Genomic DNA, 22,624 nt, shown 5'->3' with positions numbered 1-22,624 from the left:
CCATCCCCTCCCCCGCCTGGGAAGACCTGGCCGCTCCCCCCGCCCCGTCCTCAGTAGCCGCGGGCGCTGGGCGGCGGGCGGGCGGCGCGGAGCGGGGAGCCTGCGCCCCGGGGCTGTGGCCTCCTTCCCCTCCGTTCGTCCTGCGGGGTGCCAGGTATGAACGCGACCCTTCCCGGCGCCCGCGGGGGACAGACAGCCTGTGCCGAGCGACCTGGCCGGGCAGCGCTGGCCGGGCCGGCTGGGAGCTGGGGATGGGGGCTGAGGGTGGCTGCCCGGGGCCGGGGCAGCCCTGGGGCCGGGGACCGGGCAGTCCTAGGGAACGTCCATAAGGTGATTTTTTTTTTTTTTCCCCGATGTCATTCTTCCTACACGGGTCGTTTTAAAAAACGATGAGGCTGAGCGATGTCAGTACGTCGGGCTTGGCAGCTGAAGGGTTTTGTGTAAAGCTCCTGCCTCTTTAGCCTGATGGATATACTTTTCAGAGGACCAAAACGTGACACGTTTCTTCGGTCCTTTTTTCATATTATTATTTGAAGCTAGTTTCACAAGACGGCTAACGGGACAGAAGCAAGCGGCATTATTTATCGGGCTTTCAGGGGTTTGTCTCTGTGCTGTGTCTTCTGCGGGGAGCGGGCAATGAGCCTCCTCACCCTTCAAAACAACCTCTCCTTTAACTCTGATTCACCCTCCCAGTATTCGCGCTACCATCCCCGCGCTGTTCTGGAGCTGACACTAATTTCATCCAGATTCGTCACTGCTGGAAGCAGATTTATCTTGGAATGGCAAAACCCGCCGTGCCAAGGTATTTAAACTTGCAGGCTTTGGAGAAAGGGAAGTCCTTTGGACCAGGCGCGGAAAAGCAGAGCCTCCCGCGGAAAGCAGGACCAGGGGATGGCTAAAGAGCTGTAGAGTTAGAGCCTTCCTCTCCAAACCCTCGGCTTCTCCAAGGAAAACCCTCGGCTTTACCATGCCAAGGCATAGGAGCGGCCGGCAGAAGCAGAGCGGGCGGTGGAAAGGCGGCCATCCCAGAAAAGCCCCCCGTCCCCCACCGTTCCTCCGGCTGGTTCCCGGCCGGTGCCCGTCCGCTCCCGCCCCGGCTGGCAGGGCTCGACGCCCGGAGCCGCTCAGCGGCGGAGCGGCGAGAGGGACACCCCTCACTCCTCGCCTCCTCCCGGCCGGGAGGAGAGGGGAGAAGAGCTCGGCGACGGGGAGGGTTGGGGGGCGCGGGGGCTGCCGCAGGGCCAGCCCGGGACCCGGACCCGGGGGCCGCCGGCAGAGGGTTAAGGCTGGGCCGCTGCCGGCTGTGCGGGGGCGCCACCCCGCGGCCACGGCTGGGGCAGCCGGCGCAGGGGAAGGGAAGACCCGTCGGAGGTGAAGCCCCCCCGTTCCCGTCGCCGTTCGCATCGCCCTTTCCTTATTTCCCCCTTTCTTTCTTTATTTCCCCCTGCGTGCGTGATTTCCGAAATGAGCTGTCACACCTGCAGTGTAAATTAGTTCTTATGCCTACTGAAGCGGCTTAAATTCTGTAAGAGCCAGGAGTCGCAGAGGGGTTTTCTATGTAAGAGCAGAGTACGAGTATGTAACATAGAGTGAGCACACCCGGAGGGGTGAAGGGGGCAGCGGTGGATAAGGCTGAGGTAATGCTTTCTTCCAGGGAGTGTGAGATTTCCAAAATTTGTCCTTTATTTTGCTTTCTCAGAGTAGATCCATTAATTCCAACTTTCAGGCCATTTCAAGGCCAAAAACAGTTAAAAGAGCTGGTGACTGTAGCAGCCTCTAATATTTTATGGTCTGAAAATTGCATTTAAAAGTATGTGAGCTTTAAAATTTAAAAGTATGTAAGTTTGAAATGGGCTGACTTTCCTGCAAAAAGAAGGAAACCCCAGAGCAGAGGCTGCACTGAACAGACCAAGATAAAATGCTGCCAGGTAGCTGGACACAACTTTTCTTCTGTCTGAGCTACACTGATAGGGAAATTCCCTCTGGGGTAGCCTGAAGAGAAACATATTCTAGGTCTGCTTGACTACAAGCCTTTCCCTGACCATTTGAGATGCATTGTGCCGGAGTATGATAGGTTATAATGATCGAATATTTGAAGGGTATCCTGAAAAGTTAGGACATGGGTAGATTTTGTCTTGGGAATTCAGAAAAATTTGATGTTGGAAGCAAGAAGTGAGAAGAACTGAAAATATTTTTAATTGAATACATCTGGCAGCTGGAATGCCACCAAACAGGGAGTCCTTACCATTATCAGCTGAATTTGGAAACTGGAGGAAGAATTTCAACATTTTCATGGAGCTGGGGCTCTCACTTTCTAGTCTTCTCTGTCTTCTCTGAAGCAATTCATCCTATCATAAATACAGAGCTGACTCAAGGCTTCTAATTACTCTAAGCCAACCCAAACTTGTATGGGAAAAGGCAAGGAGAGGGCAGAGCAGCCTGGGTTTTGGAAGAAGAGTGGAGAACCACGTGGCAGAAAGTGTGAGTAAGTGTTGAGGGTTTTTCCTTGCATTTAGCCTTTAGCCTTCTCGGGGCCTTTCCTCCTTCCTCTGGAGGCTGTATTCTCTCTTCCCTTCTGTCACCCTGCAAAGGGTGCCTTTGCAGCTATCTACACATTTCTATCCCCAACATCTGGCAAGAGGAACCCCTGTGTTTCCCCCTGGCTGGCAACCTGTACTGGGCCATGGAAACTGCTGATGTTGCCTGTGCTTGAAGCTGGCCTTGCGTAAATTGAAAAGATTGTGTTAGTAAACAGAGCTTGAGTGCATGGCTGTAAATGACAATGCTGCCTAGTAGGACGACTGCTCTGGTCTGTAATGAGAATTACCATTTTTATCAAGTTCCTCAGCTTGGACTTCTTCCAGTTCTACTGAAGTGTAGTTAGTTCATTAGGAGCAACAAGTAGATCATTATAAATGATGAAAATCTTGGCTTCCAAGACAGCTTTTGTAAGTAGTGAGCATTTGATTACAGTATTTCAAATGGGAGGCTCCAATGCCTCTATTGAGGGTTCTGTGTTTGTTTTTTTTCTTTTTAAAGAGTGGTGGAGGAGAGCCATAGTACTCCACTCATTTGCTTGCAGAAAGTCTCTCTATAAAGCACAGTTAGTTATGGGTCCAGCTAGGAGGACTTCAGCCATCACAGTGGAATAACATCAACGCAGGCACCTCTAAGACTTTCTGTATGAACTAGCAGTTAGTGAATGAACTTTCCTTAGGGCTCACAAAATTGAGCTACAGAGAAGTATCAAATACCTAGACCCTGAGAAAGATCTGAGAAAGGGAGGAGTATTCCAGGAAAGAACATAGAAAAGGCATTCTCAAGCCTGACAGAAGAGCTGTGTTTCTTAATACCTTGTATCTGTTCAACAGTGATATTAGGGCAAAGCAATTTAAAACCAGCTTTCCCCATTTAATATTCCATTATTTGTCATCAAACCGTGCTAGTTGGAGACAGGCTGAACGTAAAAAAGAGGAGAAACTTCCCCATGCAACATCTACAGCTGTGGAACTCCTTGATGCTGAACATTGTGGATGCAAAATTTTATATGGGTTCAAGGGAAGACTGGGCAGCTATGGGAGAGAAATCCACTGAGGTTTCCTCACGCTACAGAAACTGCCTCTGGTTTAAAGTCCATGAGGTGCAACTGGTTATAAGATAAGAGGCTATGAGGGAGGAGAGACATACGTGGTTGCCCTATTCTTGTGCTCTACCCAATGCATCCAGATTTGGCCAGGGTCAGAAACAGGATTTTAGGTGAGATGGACCTTTGGTCAGGCCAAGGAAAGCTGTTCTTATATTCTCAACATAGTATTTCTGTATTTTGACACCTTATAATTGATCCATAGATACATAAAATTATCATTCCTTTTCAAATTTAGTACTAATCGAGCAATAACCAGAGCAACAGCTTGAAGGTAACTAAAAGTTAATGTTTAAATATGTGCATTTCTGCTATACCAGTAACAGGCTGGTATGGTCAACTGGAATCTGCAAAATCTTGTGCCTGGGACCACTCTGCTCTGCTTTCAAAACCTTCAGATATCTTTTAGTATGACTACATACACTCCAGAGCTTAGGCCTGTGAGTCACTGTAATCTCCAGATGTCTTAACAAAGTCCACGCATCTCCAAAACTTGAGTTAGCTACTTTAAATCCAGGTTGGGTATCTTTATACTGTATTGTAAAATGTGTTTTATGTATATCCGACTAAGTAAACTCTGGGTCAAAGTTGGTGTCCCATGCTGGTGAAGGTGAAAAGCATCAAAAATTATGCAAAAACAAACCCACCCTCTGAATTGGGCATCAGAAGCAACAAGCTGTATTTGAACTGTAGCACTTAGCTAAAAAGGGGTAATTATTACCTCTTATAGACAAGAACTGTGCCTATATGTTGAAGGTGCCTCAAAATTATAGGAGTCATTTGTCCATTTTACAGCTTTTAAACTGATGTTACCACTTCTTTTTCCGTGTTGCGTACATACTCCTCATTTTTCATGCTAGATCTTTCTCCAGCTCGTAACCAGGCTGTTTCACTGGTTAACAGTAGTTATTCTAAGCTCAGCCCGAGAAGAGGAAAGTGGTTATCTTTGCACTGGTTTACATTGCCATTACTACGTAAACCAGAGAGCTGAACTACATATATATCCTTGAATTGCTTGGCTTTGAAAGTTTAATCATAGGCCCTTTTTTTTCTGCACAGCTGAGGTTTCCATGTAATTGGAATGAAGGATATGAGAACAGAATACAGCTTTCCCGATGGCAGCAGCCAGTAGTTGGTTAATGCCATGGATACCACTGCTGCCAGAGGAGAAATATGGTCTTTTCAGTAATGCTTTGAGCTCAGAATCAAGACTTCTGGGTTCGGTTTCTGGCTCTGCCACAGACTTCCAACAATTTTGCATTCTTTCTGCGCGTTTCCCAACTACAGATGGGAATAATACTGCTTTTTGTCTTTCTCACTTAAAGTATTAGCTTTTTTTGTGGTGCATCACCCCATCTAGGTGGGGCTTTCCACATGTGATCATAAGACACAGACAGCACAGTTCCTGCAGCCTTTGTGGGATCCTGCAGGAAAAAGGCATGTGATGAGTCAGCAGATTTGTCCCTCCTACTTGGCTGGGCTTTCCTGCATGTATATGACTAGGAGACTCTTCTAGACCAGCAACCTTCTACTTTCCCCACTCACGTCTCCCCTCCAACCATAGGTTTTACAATTTTTTGACATTCTGAGAGAGATTCAGACACCCACACGTAGAAAATGAATGAGGTTTCGGTGGCCACGGCACACAGGGAGATACAACACAGGATCTGCAGGAGACTCATGCCTTTCAGAGCAGCAGAAGCTGAAAGCATTTAAAATGGAACTTTCCAGCTTGTTTAGGTGCCCAAATTGCTCCATCTGTCACATCCAGACAACATAAACTTTAAAAGGGCAAAAGAGATCTTTCTAAGTTAGTTCCTTGGGAGAGCTATTAACAAAGTGCCATTTTCCATGGCAGGCAGGTTCACAGGTCTTAGCTGGGTGTCTAATGCAGAACCATTGGTGACTTTTAGGTCACTTAAAGCTGCTACTTTTTTGGCCATTACATGAAAGAGCACAATTGGTCTGGTTTCCTAAGGGTTCCTAAGTCTCATGAGCGTAGTCTGTCTGTCCATCCCTGCCTGATTACCAACTTTTGAATGCAATTTTTGAATACATTCGTGGTTTTCAACCATGTTCTACCTACAGCCAGTAGCTATAGAGAAAAGCAGCAGGAGCGTAAAGCATAATTGCATTCCTATGGAATAAATAAAAACAGGGTGCTGTACAGCGTGGGATGACTCAGACTGCTGCCCCACTGAGGGAAAACTAGGTAAAATTCAGCCGTTTCCACCTTCCAGTAGGTAGCTCAGCATGGATGCTGGATGACTCTTTTGCATCCATCTTGCTAGAGACTGTTGGAAGCATCAGAGGCAATACAAGGAATATCTGAGGCATTTCTATTTTGAGCAGAGTGTTAAATTCTGTTCCCGTGATGTCAGCGCTAATATTGCATAATTATACTTTGAAGATAGTAAGATAACTGTGTATTTCCAAAGCGTATTTTCAAATCTCTCTTTCTTGTTTTAGAAAAAAAATAGATAAAATGGAGCACATGTTACTGGTATTCATGTTTTTCATACCTGTATTGAGTCTCACTGACGGAACAGAAACCGAACAAGATTTTACTTGGCACTTAAAGAAGATTCCCCAGATTGTGAGTGAAAGAACTTTCTCCCTTGACAGCCCCAAATTTGAAGCAAAAACCAAATTAGAGCTGAACAGCGTATGTGGAATTGAATGTCAAAGAAAATTGCCGGTGCCGAGCTTGTCTGAGTTGAAGGACCTCTTCTCCTATGAGACCATTTTTGAAAATGGCACACGGACCCTGACTGAAGTGAATGTCCTCGGTCTAGTGCTTGACCCAGCTGGAAACACAACCACACAAAGGTCCTCGAGAAAGAAGAGGCAGATATACGGAACGGACAGTAGGTTCAGCATCTATGACAAGCGGTTTATGACCAACTTTCCGTTCAACACAGCTGTGAAGATCTCCACTGGCTGTAGTGGCATTCTCATTTCCCCCAAGCATGTGCTAACAGCTGCCCACTGTCTGCACAACGGCAAGGACTATGTTAAGGGCAGCAAAAGACTGAGGGTGGGCCTGATGAAGACGAAATCCAGAGGTGAGGGCAGGAAACGCAAAGGTGCTAAAAGAAACAGGAGAGAAGTTTCTGCGGCCCAAGAGGATCCTGAAGTTGCCCCAGAACTAAGGCGACAATCCAAAGGTGGTGGGAGAAAGCAGAGGAGATCTGGGAGGAAGCAGGGGACCTCAGATGGCATGCCCTCCTTCCAGTGGACGAGGGTGAAGAGTACCCACATCCCAAAAGGCTGGTTTAAGGGTGTGTCTGGGGATATTGCCCTGGATTATGATTATGCTGTTCTTGAGCTCAAGCGTCCCCACAAAAGGAGATACATGGAGCTGGGAATAAGCCCAACAATCAAAATGATGCCTGGGAGCATGATCCACTTCTCAGGTTTTGACAATGATCGATCTGGGCAGCTGGTCTATAGATTTTGTAGCATTTCTGATGAGTCCAATGATCTCTTTTATCAGTACTGTGATGCTGAACCTGGCTCCACTGGATCTGGTGTCTATCTCCGTCTTAAGGAGCCAAACAAAAAGAAGTGGAAACGCAAGATCATCGCTGTTTACTCTGGCCATCAGTGGGTGGATGTCAATGGTGAACAGCAGGATTACAATGTAGCAGTAAGAATTACTCCTCTCAAATATGCCCAGATTTGCTTCTGGATACACGGGAATGATGAGAATTGCACACAGGGCTGAAGAGAGCTGAACCTGACTCACTCAGCACCCGTACTACCGTAGAGCGCAAGTCTGCAGCAGCACTTACTGGAAGAACATCACTCCATGTCAGGATGTTTTCGAACTCAAAGCTCACAAGTAATCTTATGGTGACTTGAGGAGCGCTGAATTGCTGGGGGGTGGGTAGAATTGTCAAACAAAATATTTCCAATTGTAATCAACCCTAGATATGCCCTTAAAATCCCAAACTATATTTATGTTTGCAATTGTGATAAATTCAAATAATTCACATCAGAAAAAAAATGACTACACCTGTTTGTCATTTTTTTTCCAAGGGAAGAATTGAAGTCTCAAACTGGTATTATTAAACAATATCTATTTTTCCAATGGATTTGCTTTTCTCAGGGTTCTGTTTCAATTCTTCAAATGCAATTCTGCATTATGTGCAGAATGATCCAGAGAACTGCATGAGACCAAGACATTCTTTGGGCATTCTGTGAAGACCACAGCTCCACATTGAGAAGCAGCAGTCTAGTTCATGCATGTTAGTTTGGAAAACTTCCTCCTCTGGTTGCTGCAGGAAGAATTCCATGGAATTCCCAAATTTCTGTAGCTGAAGATTAGACCTTAAAGACAAGTTTCTCTTCATTGCTCAGTAAAACCAGAAAAAATAAGTCAATGAACATGGAAGTGTCCGTGTTTGGAAGAAGAAACATCAGTACATAATTTAATGCCTTTAAATCTTCTTTGAAAGCTATAGAAGTCTTAAACACATGCATTTGCATTCCAATTAGTATTTGGAGAGCTGTAGGTTTAGTTTCTAGTCAAATGTTTAGCTTTACCATTGGGAGAAGTCACTGACTTCTGAAGTGGCTATCTGACAATCATTTAGAGCTTCACAGATGATAGATTTTTTGGGTGCTAACCATTTTTGCAGTTTTTATAAATTACTTTTATACAAGTTCAGCTTTATAGATAGGATTGTATGTATTAGACTGGGAGATGGAAAGCAATACTTTAGTTTGGCTTTATATGGTTTTGCAAAATGGGTAGTTTTAATGATGTCATATTCAGACTCCACCTCAACATGAGTTACAAGGTTAAACTAAAAATTTCTCCCAACTGCATTATACCACCTTCTGAATGGTAGAATTACCCAGTACCTTGTAACAGATATCTTTTTAGATAGCAGAAGTAGTTAGCAAATACTTTGGTTCAATATGTTTGCTGAACCATGTATTTAATGAAACACAAAGTGAGCTTGACTTTTACACAACTTTGAACACAAATCACCTTTTTAAAAATCATTGTTGATTGCTACACAGTCTATATCTTTTATTTTACATGAAGAATTTGAAGTGCACAGGATTGTTACGGTGGTACGTTAATCTAATAACGTAAAATGGTACTGTGTGTTTCTGATCATATCCTTGGGTTTCCATATTTTTAAGATTATTCACCACCACAATATTTCATTTTTTTGATCATAAGTTCATGCTGACCAAAATGTATTTTCTTCCTGTGCAGAAGATAAAAAATATAACAAGGTTTTAAAATACTATATGTTTGTTGGTATCTTTAAAATATACTTGTAATATCTTTTAATGAAATAAGATCATTTTTAATAACCCACTTTTTTTGTAGAAGATTGAAAGTATAAAACCTGACATTTGGAATGTGCAGGCAACTTTATTTGTCATATTATTGCCAAAGCATAAAAATTTTAGACTTGCTTCCATACCATAATTCTTACAATATTTAATTAATTGGAAGAGATCCCATTTTAAAAGAAACTATTTCTTTTAATGTTAGCCTTTCCAGGGAAGACTTAAGTTTTCTTTTTTTATTTTTTTTTATTTGGTGTGATTGTTTGCAGAAAACTAATAATAATTTTCAAAGTTTAGAAATGAATGTCCAAGATTTTAAGGTTAATTATTTTTGTTAACATCTCTAGTAAGACGTATGGCTTTGCTGATAGTACTTTTAAATCACCTCGGTCCAGTATTTAATACTCTAGCTCCATGCAATGGACCTACAATATTCTTTAGTCAGCTGTGTAATGTTTTTCTTAAGTGCCTTTTTCCGTAGTTACTGTGACAAATAAGGTACCACACCATTAATCCAATACAAGTTAACCTAGGTCCATGGATTTTGTTACAATTATTCTCATTATTGATGTGGGTCCAAGACCAATCAAGATAAGGTGGCTTAGTAATTCCTTGGTTTGGTGAGTCTTATTTAGGTGTACTCCTTAGGAACGGAAATATAATCTATTTCTTTATTAGTCTGGGAATCAGGGAGAAGGTAAGAATGAAACATCTTGATGTCAGTTTTCAAAAGGTCTTGTTATAGTAATCATCTGCTGTAAATACCTCAGCCACAACCTGAAGTTCTCATACCAGGCTGATAAAAAATGTTTATCCTCAGAGGATAAATGTTAGGTGCTCAGTGCCTCATTTTATGGTACTAAGAGATGAAAGAAGCTGGCCAGAGCAACACAAAAATGAATCAAAACTATATCTATATTTAAGCCTCTGTGCCTGAGTGCCCATGGAAATATATGGGCTTGAAGAGCATGTGCCATTTTGACTGGGTCAGCACTTTCAGGCAAGGGAATGCAGGCACAAGAAGACACAGACAAAATGTTATTCCTGTTTTATCTGCATTCTGGGCAACATTTCAGTCTGCCACTTGGCCTAACAGAGAAGAAAACACTTTATGTAGGCATCGTGACTGCTTACTACAGGGACTTCCGAAATAGTTAATAAATCAGGTACTTACACAAGACCCCAGGAGGTCAGCGTCCCACTTAGAGCTCTTAGTACCAGCCATTGCAAATGGGACAAGAATTTCTGAGCCATTATCATCTCAGATTTTCTTCAAAACCCCTGCAGTTAGTATCTAGTTATCAATGAGAAAACACAAGGAGGGGGGTTGTTCTTAGTAGATCAGATCTGCTGTTGTCTAGGACGCCAGCATCAAGGCTGGGTTCCCAGCCCCGGAGGACACGAGCCCTTGTGATGTTTTCCCAAAGGATTTTTCCTTCTTTCAAGTTCTGGGCTGTACATCATTTGTTTTCATCCATACTAATGCCTTTCCATAAGAGTTGTTGTAGTAGATCTTTTTCTGTAACTGTATTCTTGGCTTTACGAAAAAACAAACTCAAGTCAAATCCCTTTTCTGCTAGGGTACTACTGGCAATTTGTAAAGTTAACAATTATTTTTTCCCAGGCCAAAGATATACATGCTCATATACAAACTGTTAAGGCACCCAGATCAGCTTCTGCAAGGCACTTGTTCATGCATTTCATCTGGGGCTCTGAGACATATGATGGAAGTCAAACAGATTATCTGCAATGTGAAAAATAAAGTCTAAGTTTGTATTATTTTAACAAAAGAAAAATACAATGTTCAGTAGCAAAATTATTTCTGTTATACAAGATATAGAGTACCCAATGCTTTAAAAATTGCTTAAAGAAACTCTTTGACTCAGTTTAGAATTTACCATCCATCCAAATTTTTTAGATTTATGAGTCTGTATGGAGTGTGAATCAGCACAGAATATGGCTTAAGTAAAAAAAAAAAATATCTACTTGTAGAGGAGAGAAGCAGCTGGGGAGTTCCTCCTATTCTGCTGATAAGGGATGGCTCAGTAGCAAACAGCAATTAATACAGAAAGGGAGAGCAAGAGAAGTAGATGGTACGGAAGACCAGGAAGACAGAGGTGGTATACAAGGGGTAACGAAGGTGTGAAAAGTAATAGATGAAATGGCTGCGAGATAGCAGAAGGACCTATTGTAAGACAGAGTAGGCAGCTGGTAAAGGTATGACAGTATAAATTAAGATGTAAAAATCACAAGTTACATGAACGGTCTCCTTTTGCTGTTAAAGATGATGCAGTCCTTCCCAGCCAACAGTACCAAGGAAAGGGCTGAGAGAGGGCTCAGGTTCTGGCAGGGACCACTACGCGCAGGGGTTCTGACCCTGATCTACAGTCCGTGCACAAAGTTGCAGGGATTACACTTGTGCTCATTTAGGGTCCCTGGAGCCCTGGTGAAAAGGCTTGGCCGCATGAACCTCCCAGCAACCAGGTCAGCAAGAGTGTAGTGAGTAAAGGGAATTTCTTTCACTTGAAATTTTCTCAGATGTGACATTTTGTTGGGATTCCTGTAAAGGCTATTCCCCACTGGAAAAAAGAAAGAAAAAAAAAAAAACCCAAACAAAATCCCCACCAAAAAACTCCAAAGAAAACCACCTCAGACTTGAAGCATTTAAATGTTGGGTCCATTGTTTGCATTTACCTAACAAATTCTAGCCAATTTTTTTTTTTTTTTCAAATACCTTCTGTTTCTGTTTGATCTCTTTGTAAAAATTTAATCAACTGCTTCTGATTTTAAAGCACAGAACATTGCAGATACTTCCATCTACAAATTCCTGGATTAAAGGATGAATGGGGGGCAGCGGGGAGAATATTGTTAAATTGAAAGCTTAAAATTGCACACTAATCTCAAAGGATTTGGATGTATATTTTAGTCCCTGTTGCACCAGCCCTTTGCTCCAAGTGTGAGATAGCATTTAGGTTAAAAACCTCCAGAGGTAGCTTTGATGATTGTTTAATGTTCTTAACTTCTTAAAGACTGACAGCAAATTCAAAAAGTGTGTTTTTATAGTATTTTTAACTGCACAGAATGACAACTAATTTGGGAGAATAAATGCAAAGCTTTGCTATATTAAGGTATTATACAATGCACATACTATGTCAATAAATATTTTCTATTGGTTTTCTTTTCCTCTGTCATGATGTAGTTTGTTAGCTGTGGTGGTGTTACACAAACTCCATTCTGTAAACGCTTGTAACAGGTTATCAGTGACTCATCCGTGACATGGTCTTACAAGATATTAATGTCTCTTCAAATTTGTTCTGGGAAAAAAACTCCTTGTCTATGCCTGTCTTCAAGATAATTACTCCATGAATAGATTTGATGAGTTTAAAAAAAAAACTGGTTCAGCAAGGAAATGACTCACAGATTATGCCACAATTTATTAATTCTGAAATAAGTAATTAGTTCTGTTTCTGCTGTTAGCCATTGTTGTGTTTTCTACCCCAGAGAGCTGTTGAACCAGGCCAAATCAGAAGTGTGTAGAATATTATAATCTTGGTTCTCAGCATTATCTTAACTCTGTGCCCTTGAAAGTGGTGCTGATTTGATCACTGACAGTAAAAGGAGAGGTTTTCGGCAAGGACAAGAGCTGCTGGAAGTATGTAATGGAAAGTTTAGAAATGGTTACAGCAGTGATTAACAGTGTGTCTAATACGAGCAGTATTTAACAGGGGTCTGGATAGGGCTTCCCCACCAGGTCTGGTGGTCCTTACACAGGGAAGGAGTAAGTGCCAGTGGGGAATAAATAGGTCTGACAGCTTCGTCACCTGGACCAAAGTCCATTGGGGGCTGGTAAAAGGGTCTAAGGACTTTCATTGCTGGAGTCTACTTTTTTCCAGCTTCTGGGAGAACGTCTTGGTGCCCAAGAATTTTTTCTCAGCCCCTATCCGGGGAACGCAAGCAAAGACCCGGGGTGACAGCTGTGTCCTCTGCAGGCCACTCCCAAGCTGCTGGCAGGGATGTGGCCACTCTGATGGAAGCATTCCAAGACATGCTCATATTCTCATGGGCCCTGGGGGACTTGATCTGGCGTCCTACCCAAACATCTATTCAGCCCTAAAATGTTCCGATACAGCCCAGTTCCTTGTGCAGGCATTTTCCTGTCATACTTCCAGTTCCCATCATCTTTAAAAAATGCTCAGAAGGCATTCACCAAATAACAGCAACTCAAATCCACCAAAGAAGTGGCATCTTATGCCAGTTATTATGCAGGTACTCCTGATGAACCTTTCATTCCTCTTCCTTGGAATATGTCTTTAAGCCTTGATAATGGCTTACCCTTCAGCTGTTATTGCTAAGAAAAAAGATCAGATATACTGGAAAAGCTACACAAATAATTTAGAAAGATTGTGCGTCTTGGCAATTATGTACGCACCATAGTTATTGCAGTTGCTATGGCTCTACCTCTTTTCCATGTGAGAGAGTTTGAAAACATTGGATGAAACCAAGTTGGGCTGGTATTCAGACAAATTACTCAGCTGCCCTTTGGCTGCAGTTGCAGCATTCTCCCACTCCTCCCCTCCCATTTAATTTCCAACTTTATGGATTTAATGCTGGCTTCAGCTTTGCTTAATCAAAGACAAAAGCAGCCTGGAGACGGCACACGTCAAAAGGACCCTTTCTGGCTGTACCTCTGCGGGCATCTTGAAGCAGGGCAGGACCCAGAAGGAGAAGATGACAAGAGAAGGCAAAGGTAAACAAAGATGAAGACCGTGATGAACAGCAAAAAACCACAGTGCCTTACTGAATGGAAGAAAACATGATTTCTATTTTTTCTACAGTGAAAGGCAACCCTAGTTTTTACATTCCTTTGCCTTCTCTTGAATGATTAACTCATGAGCTAAATATTGTTGGCTTTTGTAGAGGAGAGAACCAACCAGCTGAGTGGTGGGGATAAAACATGCCCTCAAATGCCAGGAGGGGCTTCCCCTCCCCAGCACACACCCCAAAAATAATAATAATAATAAATATATATAATTCTAAGTTACCTCAAAGGGGATTTACTAGTAATATGAAGGGGAAAATTGTTTTAAAGTAATCTCTAAGACAAGCACCGTATTTTTATTTAAGTATAACACAGATATTTTGAAAAGTATGTATGCATAAAGTCAACGGAGACTTTATAGATATGTGGGGCATATGGGTTTTTCTGCCACGCTCATCTGTGGAGGACATGGATGTTCCAGAGCTGCAGTGAGTTACATGGTGAAAGAACTAGTTGCTGGTTGTCTATCCCACCACCTCCCCACAGGAGCAGGGATTTATTGTGCTACCAAACTCTTGCTGCTTGTTGTGAGTTTGGGCTCAGACCTGGTCTTCTTAAATGGTGGGCATGAACAGAGGCTTCCAGGCATGTGGCCACTGACGTTTCAGGTTTTCTGTATTTTGCTGTATGTATCCGCAGAGAATGTATGAAGTCGTTTTAAATAAAGGTGGGTTGAAACAGTAAGCTCCAGTAACTAAACAAACACTGCATCACATTCTCCTCTCATTTACAGTAATGAAAATTAGAGGGAAATTAGATCCACCACATATTATATGAACTTACTTGTTACAGAATGTTATACCCTCGGCATTTATGATCTGTAAACATGTTCATTTCTTTTAGAAAGAAATAAAAAAGAAGCCAATACTCAAAATGGAAATTAGCTTTGACAGCGTTCAATTTAGATATGATACTTTTTTGCTTGTAAATTAACCTGTTACAACAGTCATCTGTGATCAACTAATGCTGCTTATACGACTCATATGCTTGAGTCCTTCACTTCTTACTGACTGATTTTTTTTCCTTACTGGTTGGGACTAAATAAATGAGGCATCTGTGCAATGACCAATGTGAGGTTAGTTTTCTTGTCCATACTGTTATACTGTGAAAACAGTGTCCACAAGCTTAAAAAAAAAATAATACAGCTGCCACCACTAATTGTATTTTATTACCTTTAAACTGCTAGAGAATTGTCTTTACGGGATTGTGACTTTGGAAGCAGCTTTTGCTCAGCTATTTTGATGTACAGATCCATGGTACACCCTATACACACACACAAGGAGGGGCAGTTTTAAATTTGTCTTCAGCTTGAAGGCTCTGCAGAGATTGCATTCACTATCTCCAGCTACAAACATAAAAGAAACAGCATACAGTGTTTGTGTATTTCCCCTCAGTTCAGCAGTCACCTTTGCTTCCTTCACATTAACATCAACTTTGCCCCCACCCTACGCTCTACCCATTAATTATCAGGCTACTAAAGCACCTTTTCTTGATTTTCTTTTGCGTATCAGAATGTTTACAGGCCACTTCTGATCTTGCAGATGCGCTTTTTTCACCTCGATCTTATCCCTAGGAATTCTTTTTCATGTCTTTGACTCTTACCTTATGGCAACCATTTTTGTAGTGGGGAAAACTGCTGGCTCTCCCTGCTCCAGTAAATGTATGGACTTGATGCTGCTGCTGCCCACCCAGACAGCTGTGAAACCTGTGCCTCAGTCCTACAAGCAACAGACTCCATTGATTCCCTGTTCACTTCTGGGTGCTGCTTCAGGCTGCTTTCCTTCATCTTCAAACAGCTTTACATCAGGCATGCACACAGCTGAGGGATGAAGGAGACTACGGAACCCATTCCTTGCTCTGGTGCAGAGACTTTGGAGAAAATGCAGCCGGGGTGGGCACAGACCCCGTCCTCCCAATATTCCCATCACTGATGTGCAGGCTCAGATGTCTCTTGTCCTGTGAATCATGTGCTGAGCCTCTCCCACTGCACAAAGAGCACCCTCCCATCCCATCCCATCCCATCCCATCCCATCCCATCCCATCCCATCCCATCCCATCCCGTCCCGTCCCGTCCCGTCCCGTCCCGTCCCGTCCCACCGATCCCATCCCAAACTCCCTCTAGGAAAGGAAGCTCTTTGACTGAGTGGGACAGCTCCTGCCAGGGCCCCAGGCAAGGGCTGCACTAGGGAAGGGGGGGGGGTGTGTGTGCTTCCTGTAGGGCTCACCTTGGCTCCTCTTGCTCCAGCCTCTCCTTCAGCACCTCGGTTGACCAGAGCATCTTCACAGTCCCACTGTGCCCACGCTTCCCCAGGGTCCCGCCCTTTGGTGCGGAGCTAGTTTTTCTCTCTGTACTTCAGCTTTTTTTACACACTGCTTGCAACTTCATCTCGCACTTCCCTGCCCATCTTGGGTGCTCTCTGTTCCTAATTACACCTTTTTAATCTTTTTAATTGTGCCCACTTTGGGGGTTTACCTCGTTTTCTACTTAACCACCAAACATCTAAAATTAAGTTAGTTAAATAATGCCTGCCCACTGGTGCTGTACAGCGAGGAACTTGGCTTTCTGTCCAAGAGAAACCACTTCAAGGTGCTATTAAGGTAACAGCTGGAAACAGAAAACTATGGGCAAAACCACTGCGAGCAAACCAGTGTTCACAGCTTCAAAACAGTGCATCGAATCTGGAGCCAGCCTTGGGAAATGCCTTCATAAACGCTGAGTCAATGTAAACACAGGCTGCCAGCTGAAGGAGCTATCTTGTGACATCCCTAACAAAACAGTTCCAATAGGTCACAGTCTCTGGACCGCAGCAGCAAGCACAGGGTTAATCTCCTAGACACACCCTACCCTCCCAGGGAAGCTTTATTTAATTTCACTGCTTCGACTAACTTAAAAAACAACAATAATTTGATGCTATTAATCAGATTATACTAACTGGGCTGTAAATGGCTCCTGTATCCTCGTAAGATCCACTGGAATAACAGTTTCAAGCAAAAAGCAAACCATCCCCAGCAGGGAGATGTGCCTGTGTGGGAGCCACATCTGCTCAGCACCTGGAGCAATTCGGCAGGGTCCTCTTCGGTAGCTGGCTGCGGGTAAGGTTTATTACATGTTATTTAAGCCTGCTGCCAAGGGAATGTCTTGTTGCAGCAGCACAGCCTTCTAGGGCTTACCCAAAGACTAAGCCTGGAAAAGAAAACTATGGATGTTGTAGATAGGTCTTATCTGTAGCATTTCTTTATGTACCATTTGCAAAAGAGAAAATCACAACTCCACAGAGGCGGTAAAGCCTCCATATTCCAGCATGTCCAGTGAAGAGCACCTGCTTTTTTCCCCCCTCAATACCATTAAACAGCATAAATTTAAAACAGTGTAAATACTGGAAATGACTTAAGAAACTATATTCTTCCTCATATCCCTATACTCAGCCCCTTTTTTAACGTGAAAGGTGGAGCCAGGGCTGTGAGCACAGGCTGTTTGCCGAGCCCGTGCTGGCCCTCATGCGCTCGTCCCTTGCCCCACCAGTCACAGCCCACGTACAGAGCCAAAATCACGTGGTTCTGGGACACGGGGGTGCAGCCACATACTTCTCCAGGCCACAATGCAGCTTTTTTGTTTGTTTGTTTGTTTGTTTTAATTTGGCAAAGGCTAAGCTCAAGGCAAATATTTTCAGACATATAAAAAGTCACATTTCTAGATCTAGAAGCCAGCTCCCTCCTCCTAATTTGAAAGCAATTTTTTTGTAAATTTTTGGGCTTGCCTGGCAACGTCGCTGTGAAACCAAGCATGCCCTGGTAGAAACATGATAAAGATACTGTTCAGAGATACAAGACCAGTGGGAAGCAAGGTTACCTATGAAACAGATAACTGCCAAAAATCACTGCAAGATTCACAACCATTCTTAAAAAGAAGACCTGACATGATTTTTTTCTACTACCTACTAACTAAGTGCATAGAAAAAAAAATTTCAAGCAATTAGTTTAATTTTTTGGGGGGGCGGGGGCTTTGATTTGGTTTTGGTTTTGTTTATTTTAGTGGGATGCCGATGTCATTACCCTCTCCGCAGAGCGTTTTTTAGGCAGTTCCACCAATTATAGAATTAAGGGTTCAGCAGGTCATGCTATAAGCCCTGGCGCAATCCAAAGGCAGTAGCTCCCGTTGGTGATGATGATCAACCTTCTACTGACAACAGAGTCAGTATCTTTGGGCAGATACCTAAAGCTATTTTACATTTTCCAAACTGTACATAGTGTCTTCATTACAAAAAACACACAGTTTCAGACTTCAGAGACCCTGCTGAAAATCCAGTACGAAGTGTATCATGCATACAGGTATGTATACATATATATGGTACATCAGTGACTACTGTATGTATACATAACTGTACAATACATTCATAGTAGCGTGATTGCAAATGTGATACCCAATCGGTATCTGAAGAGGAGCTAATGACATTGTCACAGCATCTGAGACCCTGATTTTGTGCCCACACACTGCTCCGTCTCCTCCATCACCTCCTCCATCTCGCTCCAGAGACCTACAGCTACTTCTTGTTTCTGTCTCTCCTGCCAGACTGTCATGGTTCAACCCCAGCTGGCAACTGAGCACCACCCAGCTGCTCCCTCACTGCCTCCACGGCGGGATGGGGGAGAAAATCAGAAGGGTAAAAGTGAGAAAACTCATGGGTTGAGATAAAGATGGTTTAATACGTAAAGCAGAAGCCACGCACGCAAGCAAAGCAGAACAAGGAATTCATTCACCACTTCCCCTGGCACCCGGTGTTCAGCCATCCCCAGGAAAGCCGGGCTCCGTCGTGTGTGACAGGTACTTGGGAAGACAAACGCCATCACTCCGCACGTTCCCCCTTCCTCCTTCTCCCCCAGCTTTATATGCTGAGCGTGGCGCCATGTGGTATGGGACATCCCTTTGGTCAGCTGGGGTCAGCTGCCCCGGCCGTGCCCCCTCCCAGTTTCCCGTGCCCCTCCAGCCCTCCTGCTGGCAGGGCCTGAGAAGCTGAAAAGCCCTTGACTCAGCATGAACATTATTTAGCAACAACTAAAAACATCAGTGTGTTATCAACATTATTCTCATACTAAAGCCAAAACACAGCACTGCACCAACTACTGAGAAGAAAATTAATTCTATCCCAGCCAAAATCAGCTGAGCAAGCTGTATGTGCAAGAAATACAGTCTGAGGATCCTGCATTCAACGGGCCGAGGGAAGATGGACAGTCCCTTCTACAGAGCCACTCTGCCCTGTCGTCTTTGCTGTACGCTGGATTCTTCCAGGACAACTCCCCATGCCCACAGAGATCCAACCACTTGAAAAGCAGGGTGCAGAGATGCAGCCCATGGTCTCTCTCCTCCTCCACAAATTTCTTCCTTCGCTGAAAAGATTTAGCAATGTGCTGAGTCTTACTAATGTCACAAAGGGCCAAACAGTTACGCTCAGTACCAAAACTATTTAAACCACCGAATTTATTCCTTTTAGAAGTTATGTCCTTTTTAAAAATTTCTATTTCTGTTTTTCTTTTTTTTTTTTTTTTTTTTTTTTCCCCTAAAAACGGCTACACACTAAGCACAAATGTAGGCTGAAGGCAATTGCTTAAACCACAGCTCTTCAGGAAGAGCTTTAAGAGCAGCACAGGCTGACCACGGCTCAACAATCCAATGGGGAAAATGCAGATGCCACACTTGGATCTGGAACTGGGAGCCTGGCTCGCAAGCCCTGGCACATGCTGTTCCCGTTACACACAGCGCAGGCGTGCCTTCGCTCTGCTGCCGGGTCCTGTTTTGGATGCTGCACTTCACGGGAGGCACAGACTAGCTGGAGAGCGCAGGGAATATCGAGATCAGCCAGGTACCTAGAAAACTTGACTGGCAAGGAAAGACTGAAGACAGGCAGCGTAAGACAGAAGGATGACCGTGGTAACTGCCCAAACATCATCTTTGCTGCTGCAAAGAACAAAGGGAGTATCGCCACAGACAGAAGAAATCACAGCTCAATGCGCAGCGAGGAGGAATCACGTAACACAGTAACAGCAGCTTCCTCAGGGTGAAGGTGCTGATGTCCTGCAGTGTGTTTGGAAAAGCTGTGGTGTGATGGAGGTCTTTTAGAAAAATCTGTTGGGAATTATACAATTTTGGCTTCAGAGCAGGAGAATAGAGTGGGTGGCTCTCTGTTTTCTGTGATTTCTATCTTACGATCCTGACCAGCAGTCTGAAAGTGGGAACTTCACATGCTCTGAATGCATTGCCTTTGCAGCGGAGTGCAGCAAGCTGTTGGTCTCGTTTATCTGTAGCAGAGAGCCAACTTTTAAGTGAAACAGCATGCACAGTTACACAGAACTTTTATACTGGCAATAAAATGCTTTGGCCAAGGGAAAAACATTATAATTCACACAAGAGTCTGTTCCAGTAAAGCGTAGATTGCATCAGCTTAGCTCTTCAGTTTGGCTAGGGGAAAACGATTTCATTTTTAGTTGCATCTCTCCTCTATCTCTGACAGATTTATCAAAATACTGGACTTACCAGTTAAAGTTTCCAGCCACTGTAAATTGAGTCTCAAATGGCAAAGCCTGGCTGGCAAGCTGAACTGTGCAACTAGAAAAATAATATTCTGTAAGCCTTCCAGCTATTTTGAAGGTCATTAAATGAGAGAAGCACATCCACAACAGGTTCTTCAAGCAAAATGTGCTGAACTGGACTGTAAAGTGTTCATACACAAGACCGGCTACTTAATTTAAAGATGGCCAGGCCAACCACTTGCAATACTACGTTGGTGTGTTTTACTTAAAATATAAGTGAGGTTTTTTCCTATGTTAGCCCCAAAGGGGTGAAGGTACACCAAAGACAACACTGCAGGTTTGAGATGGGGGACTTTCCTTGCTGATGACAGAAAGTGTCTGGGGGATACAGCCTGGCATAGATACCACTGCAGCTCCCAGGTCTTGCAATTTTTTTGTAGTCTTCTGTTCCTCTAAAATCTGCATTTGAATGAAGTATAAGTGATTTGCCCATTTCTCCATATACACTCCTCATCTAAAGAGGGATGGAGGTTTTAAGTGATAACATTTGCAATTTTTTTGAGGTATTTCTAAAAGCTGTTAAAAACACAAACAACCCAAATCTAGCCTTCAACATCTGTCGTGGAAGAAAAAAAAAGGGGAAAAAAAAAAGGAAAAAAAAAAAAGAGTTGTCTGGAAAATTCAAAAGCCAGGCTAAATGACAGAGTAGGATTAGAGTCTATCTTGATGATCAGTCATGAAATCAAATGTCTAAAGCAGCAACATATTTTAAAAGATACATAAGCTACTTCATTACGATAAATGTTTGCCAGGATCCTGAAATCCTGGGGAAATCAATCCTGGATACAAAATACTGTATTTTGGGTGGACAGAACAGTGAAACGCTTTTCTGATTTGTACTGATCACATATGTGCAAGATGTGTATACCAAAACCTAAGTTACATCTTATTAATCATCAAGAACAGAATCTGTCAGGCTATGTCTTAAATGCTTCAGAAGACAAATGCTTCACTCAGGAACCACCAGGTGCACTTTTTCTAAATAACCAAAGACATCAGTTTCTGGAGAAATCAGGAAGGCTTAAGCAAACATGGAAACAAGTGTTAGCTGTCCTCCAGTAACACGGTTATAGAGCTGCTCGGGAGAAACAGGTTTACTTAGTAGTATCTGAAGAGTAAAAAGTGTGTGGAACATTACAGACTTACACACGCATACACATGTTAGTTTTATAATTAATACAATCCTAAACAATAGCTGGTTATTTAAATAGAAAATAGGCTTACTGTCACTATGGAATTTATTTATGCTACTTTGAAAAAGAACAGTATCTTTGGTACGGTTTCTTTGTTAATAAATGGAAATCAGCTCTCTCCCTAGTCTGTACAAGGACTATGGTAATAAGAAGGTGCATATCTTGGATTATCTTGGATTTTAAACCATAAAGGGAATTTGTAGAGAGAAAAAAAATGAATGAATTATTAGCCAAATAACTAGCCTAATTTAATTTCACAGAAGTTTATGAGGATTCTTAAAAACAGCCCATGCACAAAAACAGATAGAAGCACTACTGGGTGATGTGTACAAGATTCGAGTTAATGGAGCTTTTGTGTCAATTAAAAATGGGCTACAGTGTATTGAATGCTGCCTTGCTTCTCTCCCTGTCTGGGCCTGGACCATGCCTTAGAGAGTAAAACATTTTAGCCATCCTACAGGCATCACAGGTGGTAAAATATTTTGAGAGAGAAGCAAATTTCCAGCATGCCTTAGCTTGGAGCCAAGGGCTCTATAAGCAAATTCTGCACAACCAGATCTTCAAGAAAGTATAATGAGGTTAGCAGCTGGGTTTCCATCAGTACTGTTTCTGAAATGGGATGTATCAAGCTACAGGGAAGGTTTAGGTTGCGCTGCTGCAAAGGTTCACAGGAAGAAACACAAAGCAAACTGCAATGCTGGTGGCACAGGACCCAGGCAGCAAGGTGAAGTTGCTAGCTGCCTGCAAATTCATACATATATTTCATTACATATATTTATTTGTATATTTAAATATATATTTAACATCAGGAGAAGTCATGTCCTGCAAAGTGCAGGGCTGAGCAAGGCTCAGTGTGTTTGCTCATCCCGGAGCAGCAGGGATGCTAGACAGGTGTGAGATGCTGTCATGGTGGGCGGGAGGGGAGCTGAGAACTGGTGATTTCAATACACTGCTGGAAACCTCTTCTTACAAGCACAAAGGGAATTATGTGCTTCATCCCAAAGGTGTGCCCACAGCAACAGATCCTAAAATTTGGTTCTCCTGTGAAAGTGGAAAGACCAAAATCTCAAA

At 43.1% G+C, this 22,624-nt stretch overlaps 1 protein-coding gene across 3 annotated transcripts; it reads left to right on the top strand.

Annotated features, from left to right (window-relative positions):
* The first annotated feature begins 22 nt into the window (after positions 1-22).
* PRSS35 (serine protease 35) lies at positions 23-12,134 on the top strand. 3 transcript variants are annotated; one of them, XM_080389491.1, is made up of 2 exons: positions 23-154; positions 6,113-12,134. In XM_080389491.1, the coding sequence occupies exon 2, from the start codon at positions 6,129-6,131 to the stop codon at positions 7,368-7,370; it is 1,242 nt and encodes a 413-aa protein (XP_080245617.1). In that variant the 5' UTR covers positions 23-154; positions 6,113-6,128; the 3' UTR covers positions 7,371-12,134. The 3 variants fall into 3 exon arrangements, with proteins under 3 accessions (XP_080245617.1, XP_080245616.1, XP_080245618.1); XM_080389490.1 differs by lacking the exon at positions 23-154 and adding an exon at positions 207-802; XM_080389492.1 differs by lacking the exon at positions 23-154 and adding an exon at positions 1,436-2,481.
* The last annotated feature ends 10,490 nt before the right edge of the window (positions 12,135-22,624 follow it).

Source organism: Falco punctatus, assembly GCF_963210335.1.
Source record: "Falco punctatus genome assembly, chromosome: 5".
In the NCBI taxonomy this organism is placed as follows: Eukaryota; Metazoa; Chordata; class Aves; order Falconiformes; family Falconidae; genus Falco; species Falco punctatus.
This window is presented reverse-complemented; position numbering and strand designations above follow the sequence as displayed.

Excerpts from the sequence above, each read along its gene's own strand:
- PRSS35 (XM_080389490.1), top strand. The coding sequence starts at position 780 with ATGGCAAAACCCGCCGTGCCAAG. Across the intron at positions 803-6,112 it reads GCAAAACCCGCCGTGCCAAG|AAAAAAAATAGATAAAATGG; the intron begins GTATTTAAACTT and ends TTCTTGTTTTAG.